This window comes from Peromyscus maniculatus, chromosome 12, assembly GCF_049852395.1.
Source record: "Peromyscus maniculatus bairdii isolate BWxNUB_F1_BW_parent chromosome 12, HU_Pman_BW_mat_3.1, whole genome shotgun sequence".
Lineage (NCBI taxonomy): Eukaryota > Metazoa > Chordata > Mammalia > Rodentia > Cricetidae > Peromyscus > Peromyscus maniculatus.
Window position 1 is genome coordinate 83,085,994 of NC_134863.1, and position 20,410 is coordinate 83,106,403.

Here is a 20,410-nt window from a genome sequence, read left to right on the forward strand (position 1 = left end):
AAATGCAAATGAGGCCTCAAGCCTACTCTACAGAGTCACCATGACACGTGGGAAGCATTCTGAAGTCCTGATATTATTTCCCTGGTGCAGAGCAGCACTTGAGAAACATCCCTTTATACACGGTTGCCCATGCCTGCATCTAAAATGCAACCCTGTCCACTGATCATGGTTGCCTCCTTAAAGAGCCAGCCAGAGATATGTCCTTCTGTATCAGGGACATGAACTCTCTTCAGGGAAATGTCACAAAGCACCTTCTAATAGCTTCTGAAACAGGGGTTGTTATAACAATACAAGACTCCTAAACATTTGTTTTGTTCTCAACAGGTCAAATGCTGCCAGGTACTGTTGTTTCAAAGGAAGGTTCCTATAACTTTGCTGTCCCCAGTCATCTCAAGACACTGAACTCAGCAAGAATAGGCCTGATCTGTCAGCATCAAGATGGCCCATTGAGGGTCACACAAGATCATGGTGCCCTGCCGATGCCCTGATCTGCACCTATATCCTGGAGCTGCAGGAATACCTTGAACACAGGAGCAGTCCAGGGGAAGAACACTGCTGAGTCTTTGCACAGCCAGTCCTCAAGCAAGTCTACACACTAAATCCACATTGCTGAGTATAGTCAACACCCCAGATCACTAAGGTGATTTGAGACACCAGGTCAGAGAAAAGTGAACATGGCTTCTATCTGAAGAACCTGTTTGAACTCTAGCTTTTGAGATCAGCTCCAGAATGAGGAGCTCACAGCCATGCCTCAAAATCAAAGGTGACAGCAGCAAGAACCAGCAAAATCCTTCTGATGCTAGAGTTACAATTTCCCAAATACCACATGTCTGAGCAAAGAGATCTTGACCAGTTCATGTGCCCAGGATTGTCCCAGTCCAGGTTCAGCTTTATGAAGACACAGCCACCCAGGCTTACACAGATGTGTGAGATGAGCTCTGTGGTCAGTCTCTCTGCCAGAAGGGGCACTGTGGCCTTCCCATCCTCCAGAAGAACGCTGGGGGAACAAGAGAGAGGATCCCATTAGACTGAGCCAGAACACAAGTCTGCAGCCTGCTGTGGGGAGGCCAGGCCAGTATGGGTACTTTCAATGAATGGGTATCTTGAGATTGGTATTCATGCAGTACTTAGAGAAGGTTTTGTATAATGGTACAGGGGAACCAGCTAGAATAGTTCTACAGTGGGCTGCAGTGATCCTCCTCAGCATTTTAGTAATCAGAGTAAAATCTGGTCTTCACAAAACATATATCCATAAGCACAGATATGTTATCATAGCGCAATACCTCATTCTATGTGTGATACACATGAATACACATGCATGTGTGATATGAGTAAACATACTCCTACATGTATAATACATACAAATAAACATACCTGTCCATATAGGCTATACATATGAGTACATACATACACATATATAATACACAAGAAAAAAAAATACATATAGATCCAGGTCTTTATACAAAGGCACTGACATATATTTGCATATGTATGAAGAACAAGTGAAGTGAGGAGACACTTTCTGGTCCAAGAAATGATTTAAGCCATGGACTCTTAAAGGTGTAAAGTTATACTATTCATATACTGCCAAAATCTGTGTTCAGAAGTACACTGTTATGCCCTAGGATACAAGTCATTGGAGAGTTAGAATTCTTCCTGTCTGTGAGTGACAGCTTACTCTTATTGGGGCTTCAATTTCTACACTGGTCAGTTTATTTAAACAAACTGTGGTAGAATAGAAACAATGGAAATTTTATTTTGTTTTGAGCCAGAGTCTCTTTACATAGCCCTGACCATCCTGGAACTCACTATGTAGACGAGGCTGGCTTTCAGCTCATAGAGAACCACACAACTCTGCCTCCCAAGTGCTTTGATTAAAAGCATGCACACAAGGAAACTTTTAAAGCCAGAAGGGCCTGGAAAGATGCATTCCAAGTTCTGAAAGATCATAACTGTTGACCCAGACTATTATATCCAGCAAAGCTACCTATTACAATTGATATAGAAATAAAAACTTCCATGATAAAATCAGATCTAGAGAATTTGTGACTGCTAATTCAGCTTTACAGTGGACCCTGGAAGAAATACAGGGCTCTGAGGAGAAGGACAAACATAGCTAAGAAGTCACAGGGAATAAATAGGCAGCACTACAACAGTCTATCAGAAGAGGTCAAAGAATACCACAGAGTAAATGACAAAGCCAGGAGTGGTGGTGCAGGATCCCTGTGAGTTGGGGGCCAGCCTGGTCTACACAGTGGATTCTAGGACAGCCAGAACTACATGGTGAAACCTTGTCTCAAAATACAAAATCAAAAACAAGCAAAACAAAACAAAAAGCAATGACAGGAATTAGCATATATCTGTCAATAATAACTCTGAACATTAAGTCCCCAATAAAGATAGACTAGCAGATTGGATCCGAAAATAGAATCCATCTTTTTGCTGCCTCCAGGAAACACAGCATATTATCAATGATAGATGTGACCTCAGGGTAAGGGTGCAAAAGCAAATGAATCTAGGACACAAGCAGGTTAGATATTCTAATCTCTAATAAAGTAGACTTTAACATAAAACTGTCAAGAGAGATAAGGAGTGATACTGTATACTTACCAGGAGGATACTGCAATCTTACACATATAGACGCTAATCACAGAACCACCCATTTTAAAAAATGCTATTAAATGTGAATTCATAGATTGACTAACACTGATAAGGTGTGACTTCAATACCCAACTCACACCAATAGGTAGGCATTGTGGACCAGATCTGAGCAGAGAAACATGGCAGTTAAATGATGTCAGAAATCAAATGGATTTAGGCCTAGTGATGCATGCCTTTAATCCCACACAGAGGAAGGCAGATCTCTGTGATTTTGAAGAAAGCTTGTGATATACATAGTGAGTTCCAGGATAGCTAGAGATTAATAGAGAGACCTTTTTTCTTTTTTCTTTTTGGTTTTTTTCGAGACAGGGTTTCTCTGTGTAGCTTTGCGCCTTTCCTGGAGCTCACTTGGTAGCCCAGGCTGGCCTCGAACTCACAGAGATCCACCTGGCTCTGCCTCCCGAGTGCGGGATTAAAGGCGTGTGCCACCACGCCTGGCTGAGAGACCTTTTTTCAAACAAACAGACAGACAGAGTCAGGCAGGCAGACAAAAAGGAGAAGAAAAAAGAAATCAAGTGGACCTAACAGACATCTATAGAACATTCTACCCACACACTAAAGAATACACATATGCTTATTCTTCTCAGCAGACCACGGAGCTTTCTCAAAAATGTATCACCCATTAGAACACAAATCAAGTCTCAACAGACACAGGACAATTTAAATACCATCCTGCATTCTATCTGACTATCTAAGAAATTAAGCAATATATCAGTAGCAAAAAAACAAACAAACCAAAAAAAAACCAAAAAACCTATAGACAGTACACAGACTTAAGGACACTAAAGAGCACAGTACTGAATGGTGATTATCATTAAGAAGAAATATGGAAATTAAAACGTTTCAAGAATTTTATGGGTTTCTGTAGCACATGCCTTCAATCCCAGCATTTGGGATGAGAAGGCAGATGTACAGATGGAACTCTGACTTTAAGGCCAGTCTGGTCTACAAAGTTTGATAAAGCCTGGGCTACAGAGAGAAAACCTGGAGAGAGAGAGAGAGAGAGAGAGAGAGAGAGAGAGAGAGAGAGAGAGAGAGAGAGAGAGAGAGAGAGAGAGAGAGAGCTGGGGGAGAAATTGCAATAGAGCCATGTGGAGTGATTATAGACACTCAGAAGAACAGACTTTAAGGATCTGTATTCCATGAAACTGAAAAGCCTAAAAGACATGGATGAAATCTTAGATGCATACAGCATAACAAAATTAAATCAAGATGAAATAAACAGTTTAGACAGACCCATAACAAGGAAAGAGATCAAAACAGTGTACAGCAATACACAAAAAAAACTATAGCCAACAGCATACTAAATGGAAAGAAATCAAATAGTTCCCACTAAGAGTAGGACAACATTTTCAAAGAGAAAGCTCTTGTAGTAGGGAGTCCTAAAGGTCTTGGTGGGATGTAAGCCATCATCAGCAAGTGTGTTTGGAAGCTCAGATCTTATCACTTATGTCTATTGTTCTCTGACCTTTGTTTTGTGTCAAGCAAAGAGACAGGCATAGATTACAGAGCAGTTGTTTATATCATGGACTGCTAAAGTGACACCTAGCATGGCTGAGTGTTGTTTTTATGCCATAGCAAAGTCATTGTGAGCTTCTGGGTCTCCTGCTTTTCCTCTGCTCTGTTCTACTTGTGACTCTAGTTCCTGTGCTACTTGATTGTGGTACTTTGGGAAGTCCCCTCCTCTTTTTTTTTACTATTTATTGCTCTTTAAGGACTATGTAGTGCATTTGCTTTCCTTCAGGAAAGTTTTACAATCATTTCAAAGGTGCAATCATCCTCAGGCTGTTGCACACACACCACTCATGTCAGGTGTGTTCTTGACAAGCAATTCACTGCATGGCATAGTATGGCAGAGGTACCTGAAGTGAGGGTGCTCCTTGAAGAAGGCTTGCTCCTTCTCAAGGGCCTCAGTCAGGCTCAGCTTTTCCTGGATGTCCTGCTGACCCCTGCACTTGACTATCATGTAGCCCTTCTTCAGGTGGTACACCAGGTTCCGCACCACATCAATGACCTTGTCTTCAGTTCCTCTGTCCACAAGATCAGGCTTGGTCATGATCCCTGCAGGACAGACACTGAAATCAGAGGAAACACACCAAGAGAGCAGGAAGTGTAGCTCTCACTGGGCACCAGGATCCCATCCTTAGATGAAGCCCACAGAAACCATGCAGGGTGGAAGCCCTCCCACAGAGACATGTGTAGGTGGCTTTGTGAAAACAACAAAGTCCTTCGATCAGCCACAGGCTCCTTCCTAGCACCTCTCCATGGCCATTACCCAGAGAGACAACAACTCTTCATTCTTACACTCTGTGGACCTTCCCATGGCTCCTATGACAGTGAGTCTCAGAAAATATGATTTCCTCCCCATGCTTGCCCACCTCTGACTCCTCATGCCTTTCCTACCAGGGAGATGAGATGAAGGGGTCACTTCCTCCCAATTCAGTGGGATCCTGGGTGTGAACTGAGCTTGGTCCATCTGGATCCAGGGCTTGTGTCCCCACTAGCAAACCAACACCACTGTTACCTCCCACTCTCCTACCTATGGTCCTGTCCCCTTCAGGGTCCACCTCCTGAGCCATGCTCAGTGCCTCCGTGGTGGCGATGTCCACATTACTGGGGACCACCACCAGGTTAATGGTCTCCTGTTTTTGGATGTACGTCTTGATGAGTCTCTTGATCTGTAAGAAATGAGATGGTGACTTGCTGTGGGATGGTCTGTATGTCAAATTGCTCTGATTGGTCAATAAATAAAACACTGATTGGCCAGTGGCCAGGCAGGAAGTAGGTGGAACAAGGAGAGAGGAGAATTCTGGGAAGTGGAAGGCTGTGAGAGATACTTCCAGCTGCCGCCATGACAAGAAGCATGTGCAGACACCAGTAAGCCACCAGCCATGTGGCAAGGTATAGATTTATGGAAATGGATTAATTTAAGATATAAGAAGAGTTAGCAAGAAGCCTGCCACGGCCATACAGTTTGTAAGCAATATAAGTCTCTGTGTTTACTTGGTTGGGTCTGAGCAGCTGTGGGACTGGTGGGTGACAAAGATTTGTCCAGACTGTGGGCAAGGCAGGAAAACTCTAGCAACAAATGGTGCCCAATGAGAGGGCAAGAGTTTCCACATAAAACCTGAGAAAAGATTCTAAAACGGAGCTAAAAACAGCTTCCTAATTGTCTCTCTCAAATGAGCAGCAGCTGCTGGTTTGAGTTACTGGCAGGTTCCTGGCGTGTGTGCTTGACCTGCAGTATGGCAGGAATGAGGCCTCTGCACGTGGCACATTAAGCTGCATGGTGGATTTAGCCTTTGCTACTACAAAACAAAAAGAGGTTTCTGGGCTACACGCTGCTTTGATAAGAAGCATAGACCCACTATTTCTGAGAATTGATGGCTCCCAAAGCTGGAAGAAAACGTACCACCTACATGATGGGAAGCTGAAGTGGGCTGAGCCAGCAGCCACAGCGCCTTTTCAGTCTTAGAAGGCTGCAGTTTAAAGCAATAGGCTCAAGGTAATATAAAACATAAGCCATGTAAAGATGGCTACCACACAGAGAATCTGGATTATGTTCTCTTTGATATTCGTAACTGAAGAAAAACATTTGATTGCAAAAGCTGTTGAGTTATACCAAAATGTGTATTTTAAAGGTACCTTGACTTTAAAATTTGGCTATAAGGATATGTAGCTTTGGAAAAGAGGCTCTGCTTTTATTTCTACAGAAAGCCAGAGGCTATGGATTTGTTCCAGATTAAGATACATCAGGTTTGACCAGCCAAGACCACCTGAAAGGTCTCCGATGACACCATGGCCCAGATGATCCAACATCCAGAATCATTTCAAGGCAAATGGCTCAGACGATACAGTCTCATGGACTATTCCATGATCCTAAAATTTTCTTTGTGTCCCCATAAGATACAGCGCCCCCTTCCAGCAGGAAGTAGTAAGAGAAGCTACGCCCAAATTCCCAAATATACTAAGCTGGCTTTGGAGATGGGTAAAAGTTAAAACCTTCCTTTTAAAAAAAAAAAAAAAACAAAAAGAAAAGGAGAAGTGCTGTGGGATGGTCTGTATGTCAAATTGCTCTGATTGGTCAATAAATAAAACACTGATTGGCCAGTGGCCAGGCAGGAAGTAGGTGGAACAAGGAGAGAGGAGAATTCTGGGAAGTGGAAGGCTGAGGCAGAGAGACACTGCCAGCCACCGCCATGACAGGAAGCATGTGAAGACACTGGTAAGCCAGCAGCCACGTGGCAAGGTATAGATTTATGGAAATGGATTAATTTAATATATAAGAAGAGTTAGCAAGAAGCCTGCCACGGCCATACAGTTTGTAAACAATGTAAGTCTCTGTGTTTACTTGGTTGGGTCTGAGCAGCTGTGAGACTGGCGGGTTACAAAGAGTTGTGGGCAAGGCAGGAAAACTCTAGCAACAGTGATTCCTAGTTATGGAAACAGGATCCAGAGTGAGATGCTATGACCATCCACTTGCTTAAGGTCCTGGCTTCCATGGACTGTATCCCTCCGTAGTAAATCCTGGCCGTCCAGTCTCACTTCCACATCCTCAAGGTCCCTGTAAGACATGGCCCTGGTCATACTTCAGTGTCCTTTGCATCCCAGTACACAGAGTGGAGTCTGGAGTCTCACCTGGTGTCCGATGTCTACAGGCTGGTTGCCTACAGCCACCCTGGTGATTCCAGGCAGATCAATCAAGGTCAGGTCTGGGACATTCGGGGAGCTGACATCCAGGCTAATGAGCTTATCACTGATCTGCAGCCCTTTCCCAGCAACCCAGTTCTGACCTGGAGAGGAGGAAAAAGGAAGTATGGTCAAGCTTGTTGGGGTGCAATGGGGAGACTAGAAGGCAAATGGAAGGGATCTTATTCCAGGGAACTCTGGGAAAGTATGCCTTGGTTATGTAGTTACCCCAGGGGTTCCTGTATAGAAAGTTGGGTTGGTCCTCAATTGATCATATTTTGAGCTTATTGACATGCTGGTAGGTGGAACCATGCTAGAGGAAGTAGGTCACTCGGGAGCAGATCCATATGTCTTATTTCTGGTCCTTTCCTGTGGCACTCTGCTTCCTCTCTGTCACCACTTGCTCCTGTGACAATAATGTTCCTCCCAGGATAATAGGAAAAGGTGACCCTGGACAAAAATCCTCTGAATCCAGGAGAGAAAGTATGTCCTCCTATAAGGCATTCTGCCAGGTACTGTGCCACAGCCACCCAAAGGAATGCAAAGCCTCTTCTGTCCTGGTCTCCTGGGTGGCAGCAGGTTTGAAGGGGTTTCATTTTCGGTGCTGGAACAAGGTCCTGACAAAATAACTCAACACTTCTCTGACTCTAGGTGGTGTTGACAGGCAGTCAGAGGATAAGGGACAACAGGACACCAACCATTATTGATGGCATCTTCCACCTCTGAGGGATCAGAGAGCTCCATTTCGAAGTCATCATAGGTGACCTTGCCTCTCCACTCCTCTCCCTGCTCCAGCTTCTTCAATTTCAGCACCAGAGGGCATCTGGTAACAATACCTAGGAGATGAGGTCCATGTTAGCCCAGTGCTCTGGTGAGCACAGTGTCTTATAGGGCCTTAGACTAACACACTTACACACACTCATCTGCATGAGACTATGGGAATGGAAACATCTGGCCTCACTCTCATGCTGTCTCTCCAGTATGATCCCAGGTCTATATTCTTGGAATAGGAACTCAGGTCATGTTTATCCATTTGAGGTAAAAAGCCACCAACCACTTCAGGCTGCTTCCTTCTAGTGTGGCACCCTCAGCTCTGTGGGGACCCTGGTGGAACCTTTAATGTACCAGACATCTCCCACCAGGCCCCATGCATCCTGGTCACCATCCTCAGGCCACTTCCTCATGCCCCCTGATATGATCTCCTTCCAACTCCTGCCTTATCCAAGGGATTTCACTGGGTCCCTGGAACACTTGGGCTCTGACCTCTTCCTGAGCACTCATGACCATGCCAGCCATGGAGCTTAAGCAGCAGCACTAACCTGGACACCAGTCTCTTCTCCTAAGGGAATGGTCACCTCAAAGGAAAGAGGTGGTACCTGACTACTTAGTGACAGTTTCTGCAATCTGCAGGTTTCAAGTGGCTCTTGAAATGCACAGTGGGACAGTGCAATGGACTAAAGCTGCCCCACCCCAGCACTTGTGCTCAGCCCCAACACCTACAGTGACTGTTGGATACAGAGCCTGAAAGGAGGTAACCTAGGCTGAAGGAAGGCTTGAGAAGCTGCATAGGTGGAGCCCTAACCACTGAGACTGGTGCCCTTGTGAGAGGCAGAAGAACCTGCAGGCTGCTCAGGGGAAAGGCTGCCCACAGTCAAGGAGAAAGACCACCTTGACCTTCATTCTGCTGTGGGCCCAAACTGACAGAGATCTGTTTCTATCTTTGAGCCCCAGATCCACAGCCTAGCAAGGCAATAAGCATGAGCTCTCACCACTGCCTCTGGGGAGGGCCACTCCTGACAGTGCTTCCAGCACAGAGCTCTTCCCTGAGCTCTGGTCCCCAATGACTGCAATGGCAGGCAGGGCCAGGTCCTGCTCCACACCCAAGGCCCGCAGGGAGTCGATGAGGTCGATGCAGGGCCGCACCTTCTCCTCATACTGCCTGCAGAGGTTGTTCAGGGACTCCTAGATGAGGGCAAAGCAAGAGTGAGTTTATGCTCCATGGAAGTGCTCCTGCAAAGACTGATGATTCAAGGACAATGTGCATGGTTTTAGAATCTCCAAAAGTGAGAAATGGGTAAATTAGAGGAAATAAAAAATATTGATTTTTGTATTGATGATCAAAATGACAGGATCCAATGTTGTTGTGCATGGCCCATGAACCTAAGATTGCACATATTCCTGGATGCCACATACTCCTGATTATCAGAGCTGGACCTGCAAAGGTGACCTCAGGGTCACTGTTGCCAGAGAAGAAAAGTGACATGGGTTTTCAAGGAGGAAGTAAAGCCATTCAAATTTCCTTGTTCACCGTTTTTATAGGGCCATGGCAAAAACTGGACAAAGGCTGAAGTAATCTCTGTGGAGAGTGAACAGTAATTCTCTGGACTGTTATGGGCTGAGCCAATGGCAGGGCAAACACTCTATGCACGTCCTCTGGCCCAACCAGGGAGATGATCGTGCATTGTTTATGCGCTGCCTGCCTAGTCAGAAGTAGTTGAAGTCCCGTTCTATCCATTTCTGACTCCAGCTTTGATCCTCACAACCTCCTAGCTACTGGTTGCTCTAAAAATTATTACTAGCCTCTGAGACACACCCACATAACTTGCAGGTGTCTACAGTTGTGTTTATTATACTAATCTATTTATTCTCACATTGGCCAGCTTTTAGCTTTACTCTAGCAGAAAACTCTATCACTGCTATCAAGATGTCACTGCAGTCTTTCTTGGTCACCTCGTATTTGACTTCTCTGTGGGGTGCTCAGAGATGGGCTCCCAAGCACAAACTTCTTGTTAGAAGCCATGCTGATATAAAATTTACTCTGCCACAGTTGACTGCATTAGAAGCCAGAATACAAGAAAGTTAATCATGCTCTCTATATATTTGTCCTCAAGGGCTTCCTGTGAGTCAGCTTGCCTGTGTCACTAGGTAAAAGACTCTTGTCCTGAGATAGTGAATAAAATTGTAGCTGAGAGGGTATATACCTCACAGAATGGGACAGGGCATTAAAGAAATACAACATCTAACACAGTTCTATGTACCAGAAAGAGCTGCTCTGACTTCTCTCAACAGCGACGCTGAAGATCCCACTGTTGAGATGGAAAACCCACTGCTAAAGGGAGGATGACCCTCCAAGGTCAGACAGCTGACTGGGTCAGGCTGAGACCAGGCTGACAGGCTTCCTTCCAGAGAGCATATTTGTTTGCCAGCAAAACTGGATTACAGCTCTATGAAAAGAGACCCCAAGGATCTTCTCCCAGGAGATAGTGTCTCAGTGAGTCCTGACAGTGTAGCTGAAGACTAAGCCATGGTATGGGCAGCGGACAGCATAGCACTGACCAGGGCCTTGACAGACACTAATGATACCATCTCTCCCAGAACAAGATGGCATCCCATGAAGGACCAAGGAGGTTCACTGGTCTCACCTTGGCCCAAGAAAAGTGAACAGTAGACCCATATCAACATCCTGTCCCAGGAAGGTTCAGGAAGCCATCATCTGCAGGGGATGTGACATAAAGCAGCAGCCCTCAGATGGACATGGTCATACCTGGTTTTTCTCTCCTAGGTCAGTCTCTCCACTGGGCAATGGGTCACTGGGTGAGGCTAAGGAAGTAGAGCTTCCGATTTCTTCTGTACTGAGAACCATCTTTGATTTCTGCTTCCTGTTGGGTATTCTGTTGGAAATGGGGATTATAAATTAGAAACTAATTATCCAGACCTTGATTAAGATTCACATACATCAGAGACAACAGTATTACAGCCTCCATTCCTTCTCTACATGCCCCAGGAGACTATGATTCCCATCAACGTTACCCATTCATGTCACCTCATAGAGGCAGGTGTTTATTTCTGATGTGGGAGGAGGATCATGAAAGGGGAGTAATTCTAAATGCATTCATGGATGCCGTTAATCTAGAATGCTCTTCAGACACAGCTCTCCTTCCTCTGCTTTGGAAAGACCTCATATTAGAAGGGGTCCCAGGCTCCAGAATGAATACCCTTTACTCTCAGATTGACCCTCATCTATTGGTCCATTGCTGTCTTGCTAGTCTCACTGCACAATCAAGGGATATCATTGGTCTCCAGGCTAGTGTCCCATGAACAAAGACTTCTAGTGAGCAGTCAAAACAGGATACAGGGAGTCTGTTCCCTTTCTGGCATCTAAGCCCTATGTTCTGTCTGCAAATCACAAGCATGTACAATTCTCCTGAATCACCTTTGCGACTTGGTGGATTTCAGGAGCAGAGCAACCTCAAGGATCACACCCTCCTCTGTTCATTCAGTGCCCTGGGCACCCAGCTGCACTGTCAACCTGAGGTGAGTGCATCTGCCTATCTAGATCTTGGTCCAGTCAAGCACAAGCTGCTCCCAACACTAGATCAGTCCTAATTTGCAAAGGAACTACATGATACCCTGCTTCTTGTCTCCCTACATTCTAACTCTTTCACACTACAGATCCCTTTGTACAGAGACCATCAGGGCAGCTCCATCACATTACATATACAGACTCCTGCCTCACTTGAAGTTCAGAGTCAGGTCCACACAAGTAACCAGGTGTGGTGGGCTCTAAGCATTTTTTATCTGGACATACCTGTGCCCATTTGTGCTGCCCTTGGTATGGTTGGCTACACTTCCACTCTACAGTAACAGTGGGCATTTGCCAATGGCCCTCATGTGTTATATACCATTTATTATGGACAAGATCCAATGGCAGGGTTCCCCTGGGTTTCTGCCTGTTAGAAAAGCATGCTGAGCCCAGTTGGAAACAGGAGCAGCGTGGGAATCGGGTTCATCCCCTTTCACTATTAGAACCCCTAACCACCCGCTATCCTGGCTGTCCAGGAGTGGAAGCCTTCCCAGGCCTGTCTGGGTGCAAAGTGTCCACAGAGATCCCTTTCTCCTCCTAGGTTCCTGCCCTCCTTGTCCCCCTGCAATTGAGCCTTTGAAATGGAAGGTCTCTGGGACACCCTGCACTCTGAGCAGAGGTAGGTCTTCAGATCACCCAGGACATCTCCTCTCTGGGGACTGGGAAGACCCTGGGAATGTGCTTCTCTACACAGATCCTCTGCCAGCCCTTCCAGCAGGATCCCCAAATGAGTCTTCTGTCTGCATTTCAAAGCCTGTCCCTGGGTCACATGGTTTCCTCCCACCCTTATCAAGAGACTTTGATCTCCTTTCCCATGGGCTCCTGGCCCATGTAGCAGGGGATTTGAAACCTCTCATCTAGGCCTTAGCCCAAGACCTCTGGGATCCTAAGGACCACACCCTCTCCTGTTCCCTCCTGGCAGAGAGGTATTGGAAATGTGGGGCTGTTTCAGACTGTCCCCTGAAATCAGAAGCTGCGTGGGACCCACTGTGTCTATTCCAGTAGCCCTGCCTGGGCTGTCACTGATGCTCCTATTTTAACAGCACTGACAAATGTCCCACAGTGCCCACCAGGATCTATAAGGAACCCAGAGTCACCCCAGCCCTGCACAGAATCCTGTGCTGTACTCACCACTCCTATGCTCTGCTCAGTGATAGACTGTGCACTTGCCATGGCTCTGACTTGTTTAAACAGTGCTGGCTCCTCCCTTTCCAGGGGAGAATTGAAACTTAAGGAAATAGTCTCCCACTACCCCTCCTCCCACCCAGAAACTGAGCTCAGAAACGAAACTCACTTTCAGGGGCCTTTGGCCATGTCCTAAGTTCTAGAAATTGCTTATTTTGGACTCAACCCACCAGGACCTGCCATATGGACACCAGTTCAGATGGCTGCCTGCTTTCCCTCAGGACCAGCCCAGCTCTCCACTGCACCTTCTACTCCAACAGTATCACCTCCTGTGATCTGAATATAGACTACACTAGCTTTCACTTTTCACTAGGCCATTCCAGCTGTACCAGGGAGGGGGCAGAGATAAACCATCCCAGCAATCACTGAGGAACACTGCCAGCCTCTCTTATAACAGCAGGTTCTAGGGCTGGACACACTGCTCCTGCAGGACTGGTGAGGGTGACAGGTGCTGTCTTCATGGAGAAAGGGGGCAGACCATGATCCCTGCTGCATCTTTCCCTTGTATTCAAAGCAGAGCCCTGCTCTGCAGAGAACCTCCCCCAGCTCAGGGAAGTAAGTGCCTTTCCTCCTCAGAACCCAGGGACTTGATGCTGCAGCCCTTTCCCTGAGCTGCCTGTCCTGGGAACTGGCAGGACAGACACCAGGCTCCCTTTATGTTCCCTAAGGAGCAGAGCCCTGTCACAGACCTCTGTTTCCAGGCTGAGTGCAGGGTCTGTGACCAGCATCTACTCCATGCTGGTGGCTTTTATAGGTGGGATTAAGCATGGTTCATGGTGTACAATGTTTCTGTGGCTCTAGAATACATGGTGGTTGTTCTGGTGGGAGGTCCACCTCAACTCCCCTCCTCCATCTCTTTCCCTAAACCCTCCGGAGAAAGGCTCAAGACCACTCCCACAGGGTATGTAAGCTGCATCCCAGAAAACAGACAAGTGGTTCTTCTATTCTCTCATCCCAGTCTCCTCTCTGCAGGGCCGGGGAAATTACCCATTAAACTCTGCCTTTTCTAATTTGGTGTGATTTGGATTGCTCCATTGGTGGAGAGGCTTTCAGGGTGCAAAATGAGTTATCATCTGGAGGTCCCACTGAAGGGGGGGCTGACTCCCCCCCCCCCTCTCCTACACCTGCTTTCTGCCAGACTAAGATTGGCTCTTGGCTGGGTAAGTTTCCTTTCCAAGTCATTGGCTAGGAGGCCCAGGACCTCTTCGTTTTTCGGGGTGTCCTGCTAAAGACATGGCTGCACCAGGCCTCTGACCCTTTCCAGAGCATAGGGCTACCTTTGCTCCACCTGACCCATTTCTGTGCAGAGGACTGCCTTTGTCCCGTGGGACCCTTCTCCAGAAGACATTCTGTTGAGGGGAATTTCCCACACCCCCCATTTTTTGACCCAAGACTTACCACAGTGGACACACTGTACTAGGCTTTGGTTCCCCAGAATAGACTTGAGAAACGGCATTTGCCATCCAAAGCCTGATCCCCAAATGCCCCTGTGGCATCTTTTACAAAATCTGTTCAAATTGGGGCTGTCTGATACAATTGGACAGAACTGCCCTACGTCCACGGTTTTTGGCTTTTGCATTCCCACCCTCCCTACAGGGGCCATTGTCTCACAGCACCAGTCTTGTTGCTAGGGTCATGGCTCCTCGAGATTCCCACCTATCTGGGAACTGGGATCCTAAAAATTCCACTCTGACCATGCTGCGAAGGACACTGGCCCCTCCCCAACTTCCCCCCCACCCAGCTCTACCTGCCCAACCCCTTCCTCTAGGGCCATAAATCTAAGACCAAATTCCTCCTCCCTACCCTCCTTCCTGTCCTCCCCTTCCTCCACTGCTCCCCCCATCCCCAATGCCTCAACCTATATCCTGGTTCCCTTTTACACGCTGGCCTAATACCCCCAAATCTCCAGTTTCTTCTCATACTCAGTCTCCCCAGACTCTTGCCTTCCCACCCATTTCATTTCTCAATCAGTGTCAGATATTACAACAATTAAAAAAGGGTGAGGAGGGGTCCCCAAACTCCCCGACAAGAATTGGTGAAAGTGACTTTTAATATTTTTAATGCTCCAAAAGAGACAACTGAGTCATCCCGACAGACAAGGCTACAACAGAATATGCTCCAAGCCCAAGCCTTAGAGGTTGCCCTGAGGCTACCAGGGCTCCCACAAGGGGGACAAGGGAAGTCAGCCACAATGCTCCATTCCGCCTGAGCTCAGTCCAAGTCAACTCCACCAGAAATGCAGCCAGCAGTCGCCCAGGAGGCCATGCCCTATCTGGCGACAGCGACACTGAAGATCTAAATGCCCCATGGAGGCTCATCCCCTATGCCATGCCATGGAGGTCCAGCCTTACCAGCATTGGCAACTGAGACTCTTCTGGCCTAAGCCTGGCAGAGGACTGACACAGCCTAGACCTGCTGGCTCCCATTGCCCTCTCTGAGCCTAGGGTGACGCTGCAGGTAACGGGTGAGTCCATTAACTTTCTTCTGGACACCGGAGCTACTATTCTGTTTTGACATCTCACTCAGGTCCTACAGTTCCCTCACCAATTTCTGTCATGGGGCTGGATGGGATCCCTTCCTTCCCACTTAAGACCCTGACACCCCCTGCATTCTTGCAGGGTGATTCTTTTCACACTCTTTCTGGTCATACCTTTTTCCGGCATGGACAGGAATTACCTAGGAGCTTCTTTGAACTCTGCATTCCTGAACCAAAACCTGACTCGGGTGCCAGGGTCTGATGAGGACATGACCCCACAGACTCCAGCAGCCTTGGGGGGGGGGAGGCTCCCACACCAGCCCTGCTGCTCTTCCCTTACATGCATAGCCCCTGGACATATGTCCTCACTCTGAGCCTGTGTCCTCCTCTGTAAAATGCAGCTGACTGGGGACAGCAGATGGCCATGGGTGCGGTGAGGAGGCTGTGAGGGATAAAGATTGGCATACTGTGTAGTCTGCTGTCCTGATAGGTGAGAACACTGCAGTGCTGTGTGTGTGAGGAGGTTGGGGGTTACTGCAGTAAAGAGCATCCAGCATCCATGTGTGTGGTGCATGCCTGTGGTGCATGCACTCCAGAGGGTAACACAAATCTTAAAATGTCTTTATAATAAAAAAAAATCCAGAGCCAGATATTGGGGTGAAAGCTGAAGGATCAGAACAGCCAGCTACTAGCTTACCTCTACGAAATCCTCAGCCTCAAGAGGGCAAGTTCCTGTTTCCTTGTGCCTTATGCACCCTTCTGTGTCCTGCCATATTGCTTCCGGGGATTAAAGGTGTGTGCCACCACCGCCTGGCTCTGTTTCTCTCCTAGACTGGATCAATCTCATGTAGTCCAACATGGCCTTGAACTCACAGAGATCCAGACAGATCTCTGCCTCCCTAGTGATAGGATTAAAGGCGTGTGCCACCACTGCCTGACCTCTATGTTTAATTTAGTGGCTGGCTCTGTCCTCTGATCCCCAGGTAAGCTTTATTAGGGTGCACACTATATCACCACACCAGAGGTTGGGGCAGAGGATCACCAATTCAAGACCCACCTGAACTATATAGCCAGGCCTTGTCGCAAAAGAAAAGGGCAGCTAAGTGGTTGCAACAAGCTGCAAAAATATACAAAGTAGGATTTCAGCTGATGATGACAAAGCTAACACCTGGAAGAAGCCAAGGGCCTTCCAGAGGTCAAGCTGAGGCCCAAGGAGCCATGGTGGTATTTGGCTTTTGATTATCAGCCGTTTCCTGCTATGTGCTGTTGTAGCTTTTCCATCATTTATTGGGCACCTTATCCCCTCTACTAAAGGAATATTTAGATAACCTTGTGCACTGACAGCTATGCACAGCCAGAACCCCAGTTCAAGCCTCCCTGTAATTATCGTCATTGGCAGCATCCGGCCAGGTCCATCCCCAGATGGAGGAAGTACCTTATCAGAGATACCTCTGTACTCTCTAAGAACAGACTTAAGCATCCAGACTACCTGTTTGAGAAGGCCTTAATTGGCGGATGTGCCAATTAAGCTTAACTTCCTCCTTTCCCAAACCTTACCTCTAGTTCCAGATCTCCCTTTAACTATCACCAGAGGCATCTGGCTGTGCACAGGTTGCCTAGCGACTGAACACACTTTCCCCCACCCTGCAGAAAAACAGCAGATAGCTTGGACAGATAGGTGCCACAGGAAAAAAGAAGGCAGTTTTATTTTCTCCCATTGACCTAGCAACTTATAGATTCTTAACATTTACTACTAATCACCTTTAAGACTATAGTTGAGCACATAAGAGCCCTTTTCTTAGATATTACCTGAATTTAGCCTTTAGTTAATTCATTTCCCCATTGGTCACTTCCCTTTGGGGTTGCAAATGATTAACAGTTATTGCCTCTCTGTGATTCTTATCACCCCTCCATTTGACCCTGGAAGCCTGGCTTTGCACTGTGAAGGGAATACTGATTATAAGTGTATATATACCAGGACTTCCAGGGCTTGAGGGATGGAGAAGAGAAAAGAGAATGGAAGAACTAGATGGGTAAGAACTTGAGAGGAACAAACTGAGATGGGGAAGAACAAGATTGAAGGGCTAGAAGAGAGTACTAGAGGAATGAGATGGAAGATGAGGAAGAGCCAGATGGGGAAGAACAAGATGAGAGAGAAGGAGATGGGAGAGGAGATGATATGGGAAAGAACAAGATGGATGAGAACCTAGAAGGGGCAGAACTAAGATGAAGGAATTAAGATAGAACCTGGAGGGAACAGCAAATAAGTGTAGAGAGAAATCAAGCAAGAAAGGAGCTAAATATGAAAGCAGAATAGAAGCTTGTAACTGACACAGAATAATAAAGTATATGGACTAAGGAGTTTCATGTACATAGATCCATTTCTTTTCATCAAAGATTAATTATCAGCTGGTTGTAGATTCTTCCCAGACCCTGGGAGGGGACTATCGAGGGGCTGGAGCCCCACAGTCCCCGATAAGTGGTGCAAGTGCTTGCCAAGGTGTGATGACCTCAGTGTGGATCCCCCAGATCCACAAGAATGCCAGGTGGGTACACCAGCCTGCTTGATTCCAGTGTGCAAGCAGGGATGGGAACCTGGAGCAAGGTGGCCATCCAGACTAGCAGTGTTGGTGAGCTCTGGAGTTATCTGAGAGACCTTGCCTCGGCAAAGAAATGGGAGACTAACCAAGACGCCCAGCATCAACCACGAGTCTCTACATGCACACACCGTGTACCCTCTCACTCGGGCACACACAGAGGAAGCACAAACACACACACCACACACACACATACACATGCTCACGGGCCACCTCTTCCCTCCCATGGTTCACGTTCCCTTCAGCTCACACTTGACTTTCTGGCTCTGTACAAGCAAGTTCACTCCCCAGTGACCCAACCTGTAGCATTCCTGACAAAGGTCCCAGCCAAGAAATCAAACTGTGTTTGTTCTATTTTCCTTCTCGGGACAAAATGACCAAACATTCACCCGCCCTGTGGACAGGACTGCTGCTGACCACACACACACACACACACACACACACACACACACACACACACACACACACACACACCATCTGCTTCCCTGAGGTCAGAGGTCATTTTCAGATCCACAGCTTCTCAACAAGTCACCCATAGCTTCTACCCTGGGGCGAAAGCACTTAAAGCCCCAGCGTGAAAGGCTGACACCGCCAGCCTGCTTTTCTTTTCGCCTGAAGGGTGATGGAGGGAGGCGTCACAGCACTTAACTCCTTGGTCTCTAAACCTTGGGGCCAAGGCACCAGAGGAAGGCTTACCACCCACAAACTCAGGAACAAGATGGGAAAGGGGGGTGATGTAATAGAAACCTGGGGTGAGTGAGGCCGCCAGCTGAGAAAGCAGAAGTTGGGGTGTGGAGGACAGGGGCATGATGGGTACTCGAAATGCAGAAGGAGACAAACAGCACTGGCTGGGCCTTCCTGAGGTGGGGAGACAGGTCTGAGGCTATGACCGTTGGTTTTTTAAGAATGCATCAAGATGAGGTGGCCTAGAAACAATGGTCTTACCTGGAGGTCACAGACGCCCGCCAGGAGCCAGACCTTCTGCCCGGGTTTGTGGTTTCTGTCACCTGTACGGCACTTTTGCCAAGGGCTATCTGCAAACCAGTCCTACCCAACCGTCCTTCAGATAAACTCAGACGAAGTGTGACTATAAAATACCACCGATGTACATGGTGATATTTTATTTGTGCTGAAATGTGACTTTATTTGTATATTAATAAATAAAGTTGCCTGTGAGTCAGAGCTAAAAGCAAGCCATTTAGCAGAAGTCCGGCGGTGGTGACACACGCCCTTAATCCGATCATATGGCAGGCAGAGTGTGTGTGTGTGTGTGTGTGTGTGTGTGTGTGTGTGTGTGTGTGTGTGTGTGTTCAAGGACACAGCCAAGCGGTAACTGAACCTTTAATCTCAGTACGAACCATAGAGACCTGCAATGCAGGTCTGTATAGACAGACAATGATGAGGAAATCGTGTGGTTGGGTTTAGAGCCAATGACAAGGCAGAAGGCAATAAAAGATGGGACACAGAGAAGGCCTCTCTCTTAGGGGAAGGATGGCAGGGACTGGTAAGCTAAAGGCCATTCGCTAGTGCTCTGACCTCTTGGGCTTTTAACTCTGTATTTGGCTGTGTGTTTCTTATTTAATAAGACCGTTTAGAACTACATCGACAGATGTAACTGTGTCCAGGGAGCTGTGGGGATGCTGCGTTACTGTGTCATTTTTTTTTCTAATCACTGGCCAAGTAAAACAATAATAACCACGTGTTGTCCGTGGAAGTTCCGATGCTCAAGGGGATTTACGTTTCCAATGGCATAAAGGAATTCTATGGTCCATCACCTGTCCTTGTAAACAAAGTTTTGTTGAAATACAGCTATGTGACCTGCTTGCCCATGGCCTTGATTCTGTCTGCAATACACCATGACAAAGAGCCAGGAAACTTAAACTATTTAACATTGGGCTCTCTACAGAAATTTTGCCAAACTCTGGCCTAGTGCATCATGGGATACATCATGGCTGTTAAAAAAAGAACCACAGGCTAGGGAGTCAATCAAATGTTTGCTACAAAAGCGTGAGGCCCTGAGTTTGAGCCATGGAGGGGCTGGGGGGGGGGGCTGTCAGCACACGCTTGTGATCCCAGCATGCAGAGGTAGGTTGGGGATCCCTAGGACTGGCTGGCTGGCCAGCCTAGCTCACCTGGGGAACCTCTGACCCCAATAAGACTCTATTTAAAAGAAAAGGTAGATGACTCCTGAGAAATAAGACCCAAGGTTGCCCTCTAGCCTGCGACACACAAGTGCACCCCACACACACACAAGTATGAGTTGTTGTATGAGTACAACACGCCATTAACATACCACAAGCATAAGTATACTCATACAACATGCCAAGCACATACCATGAGCACAGACATTTTTAAAAAGAGAGAGAGAACTGGGTTGCTGAGAGGCTCAGTGGGTGAGGGCACCCGCCACCAAACCTGACGTCCTGAGTTCAGTCTCCA

At 47.2% G+C, this 20,410-nt stretch overlaps 1 protein-coding gene across 1 annotated transcript in view; it reads right to left on the minus strand.

The window, feature by feature from the left end:
* Nucleotides 1-20,410, minus strand: part of Setd4 (SET domain containing 4) — a 79,208-nt gene that overhangs the window by 13,065 nt on the left and 45,733 nt on the right. The window contains 7 exon segments of the mRNA XM_076549230.1: nucleotides 919-997; nucleotides 4,524-4,722; nucleotides 5,201-5,339; nucleotides 7,300-7,454; nucleotides 8,049-8,186; nucleotides 9,120-9,312; nucleotides 10,895-11,021. Coding sequence (XP_076405345.1) covers nucleotides 919-997; nucleotides 4,524-4,722; nucleotides 5,201-5,339; nucleotides 7,300-7,454; nucleotides 8,049-8,186; nucleotides 9,120-9,312; nucleotides 10,895-11,021 — 1,030 coding nt within the window.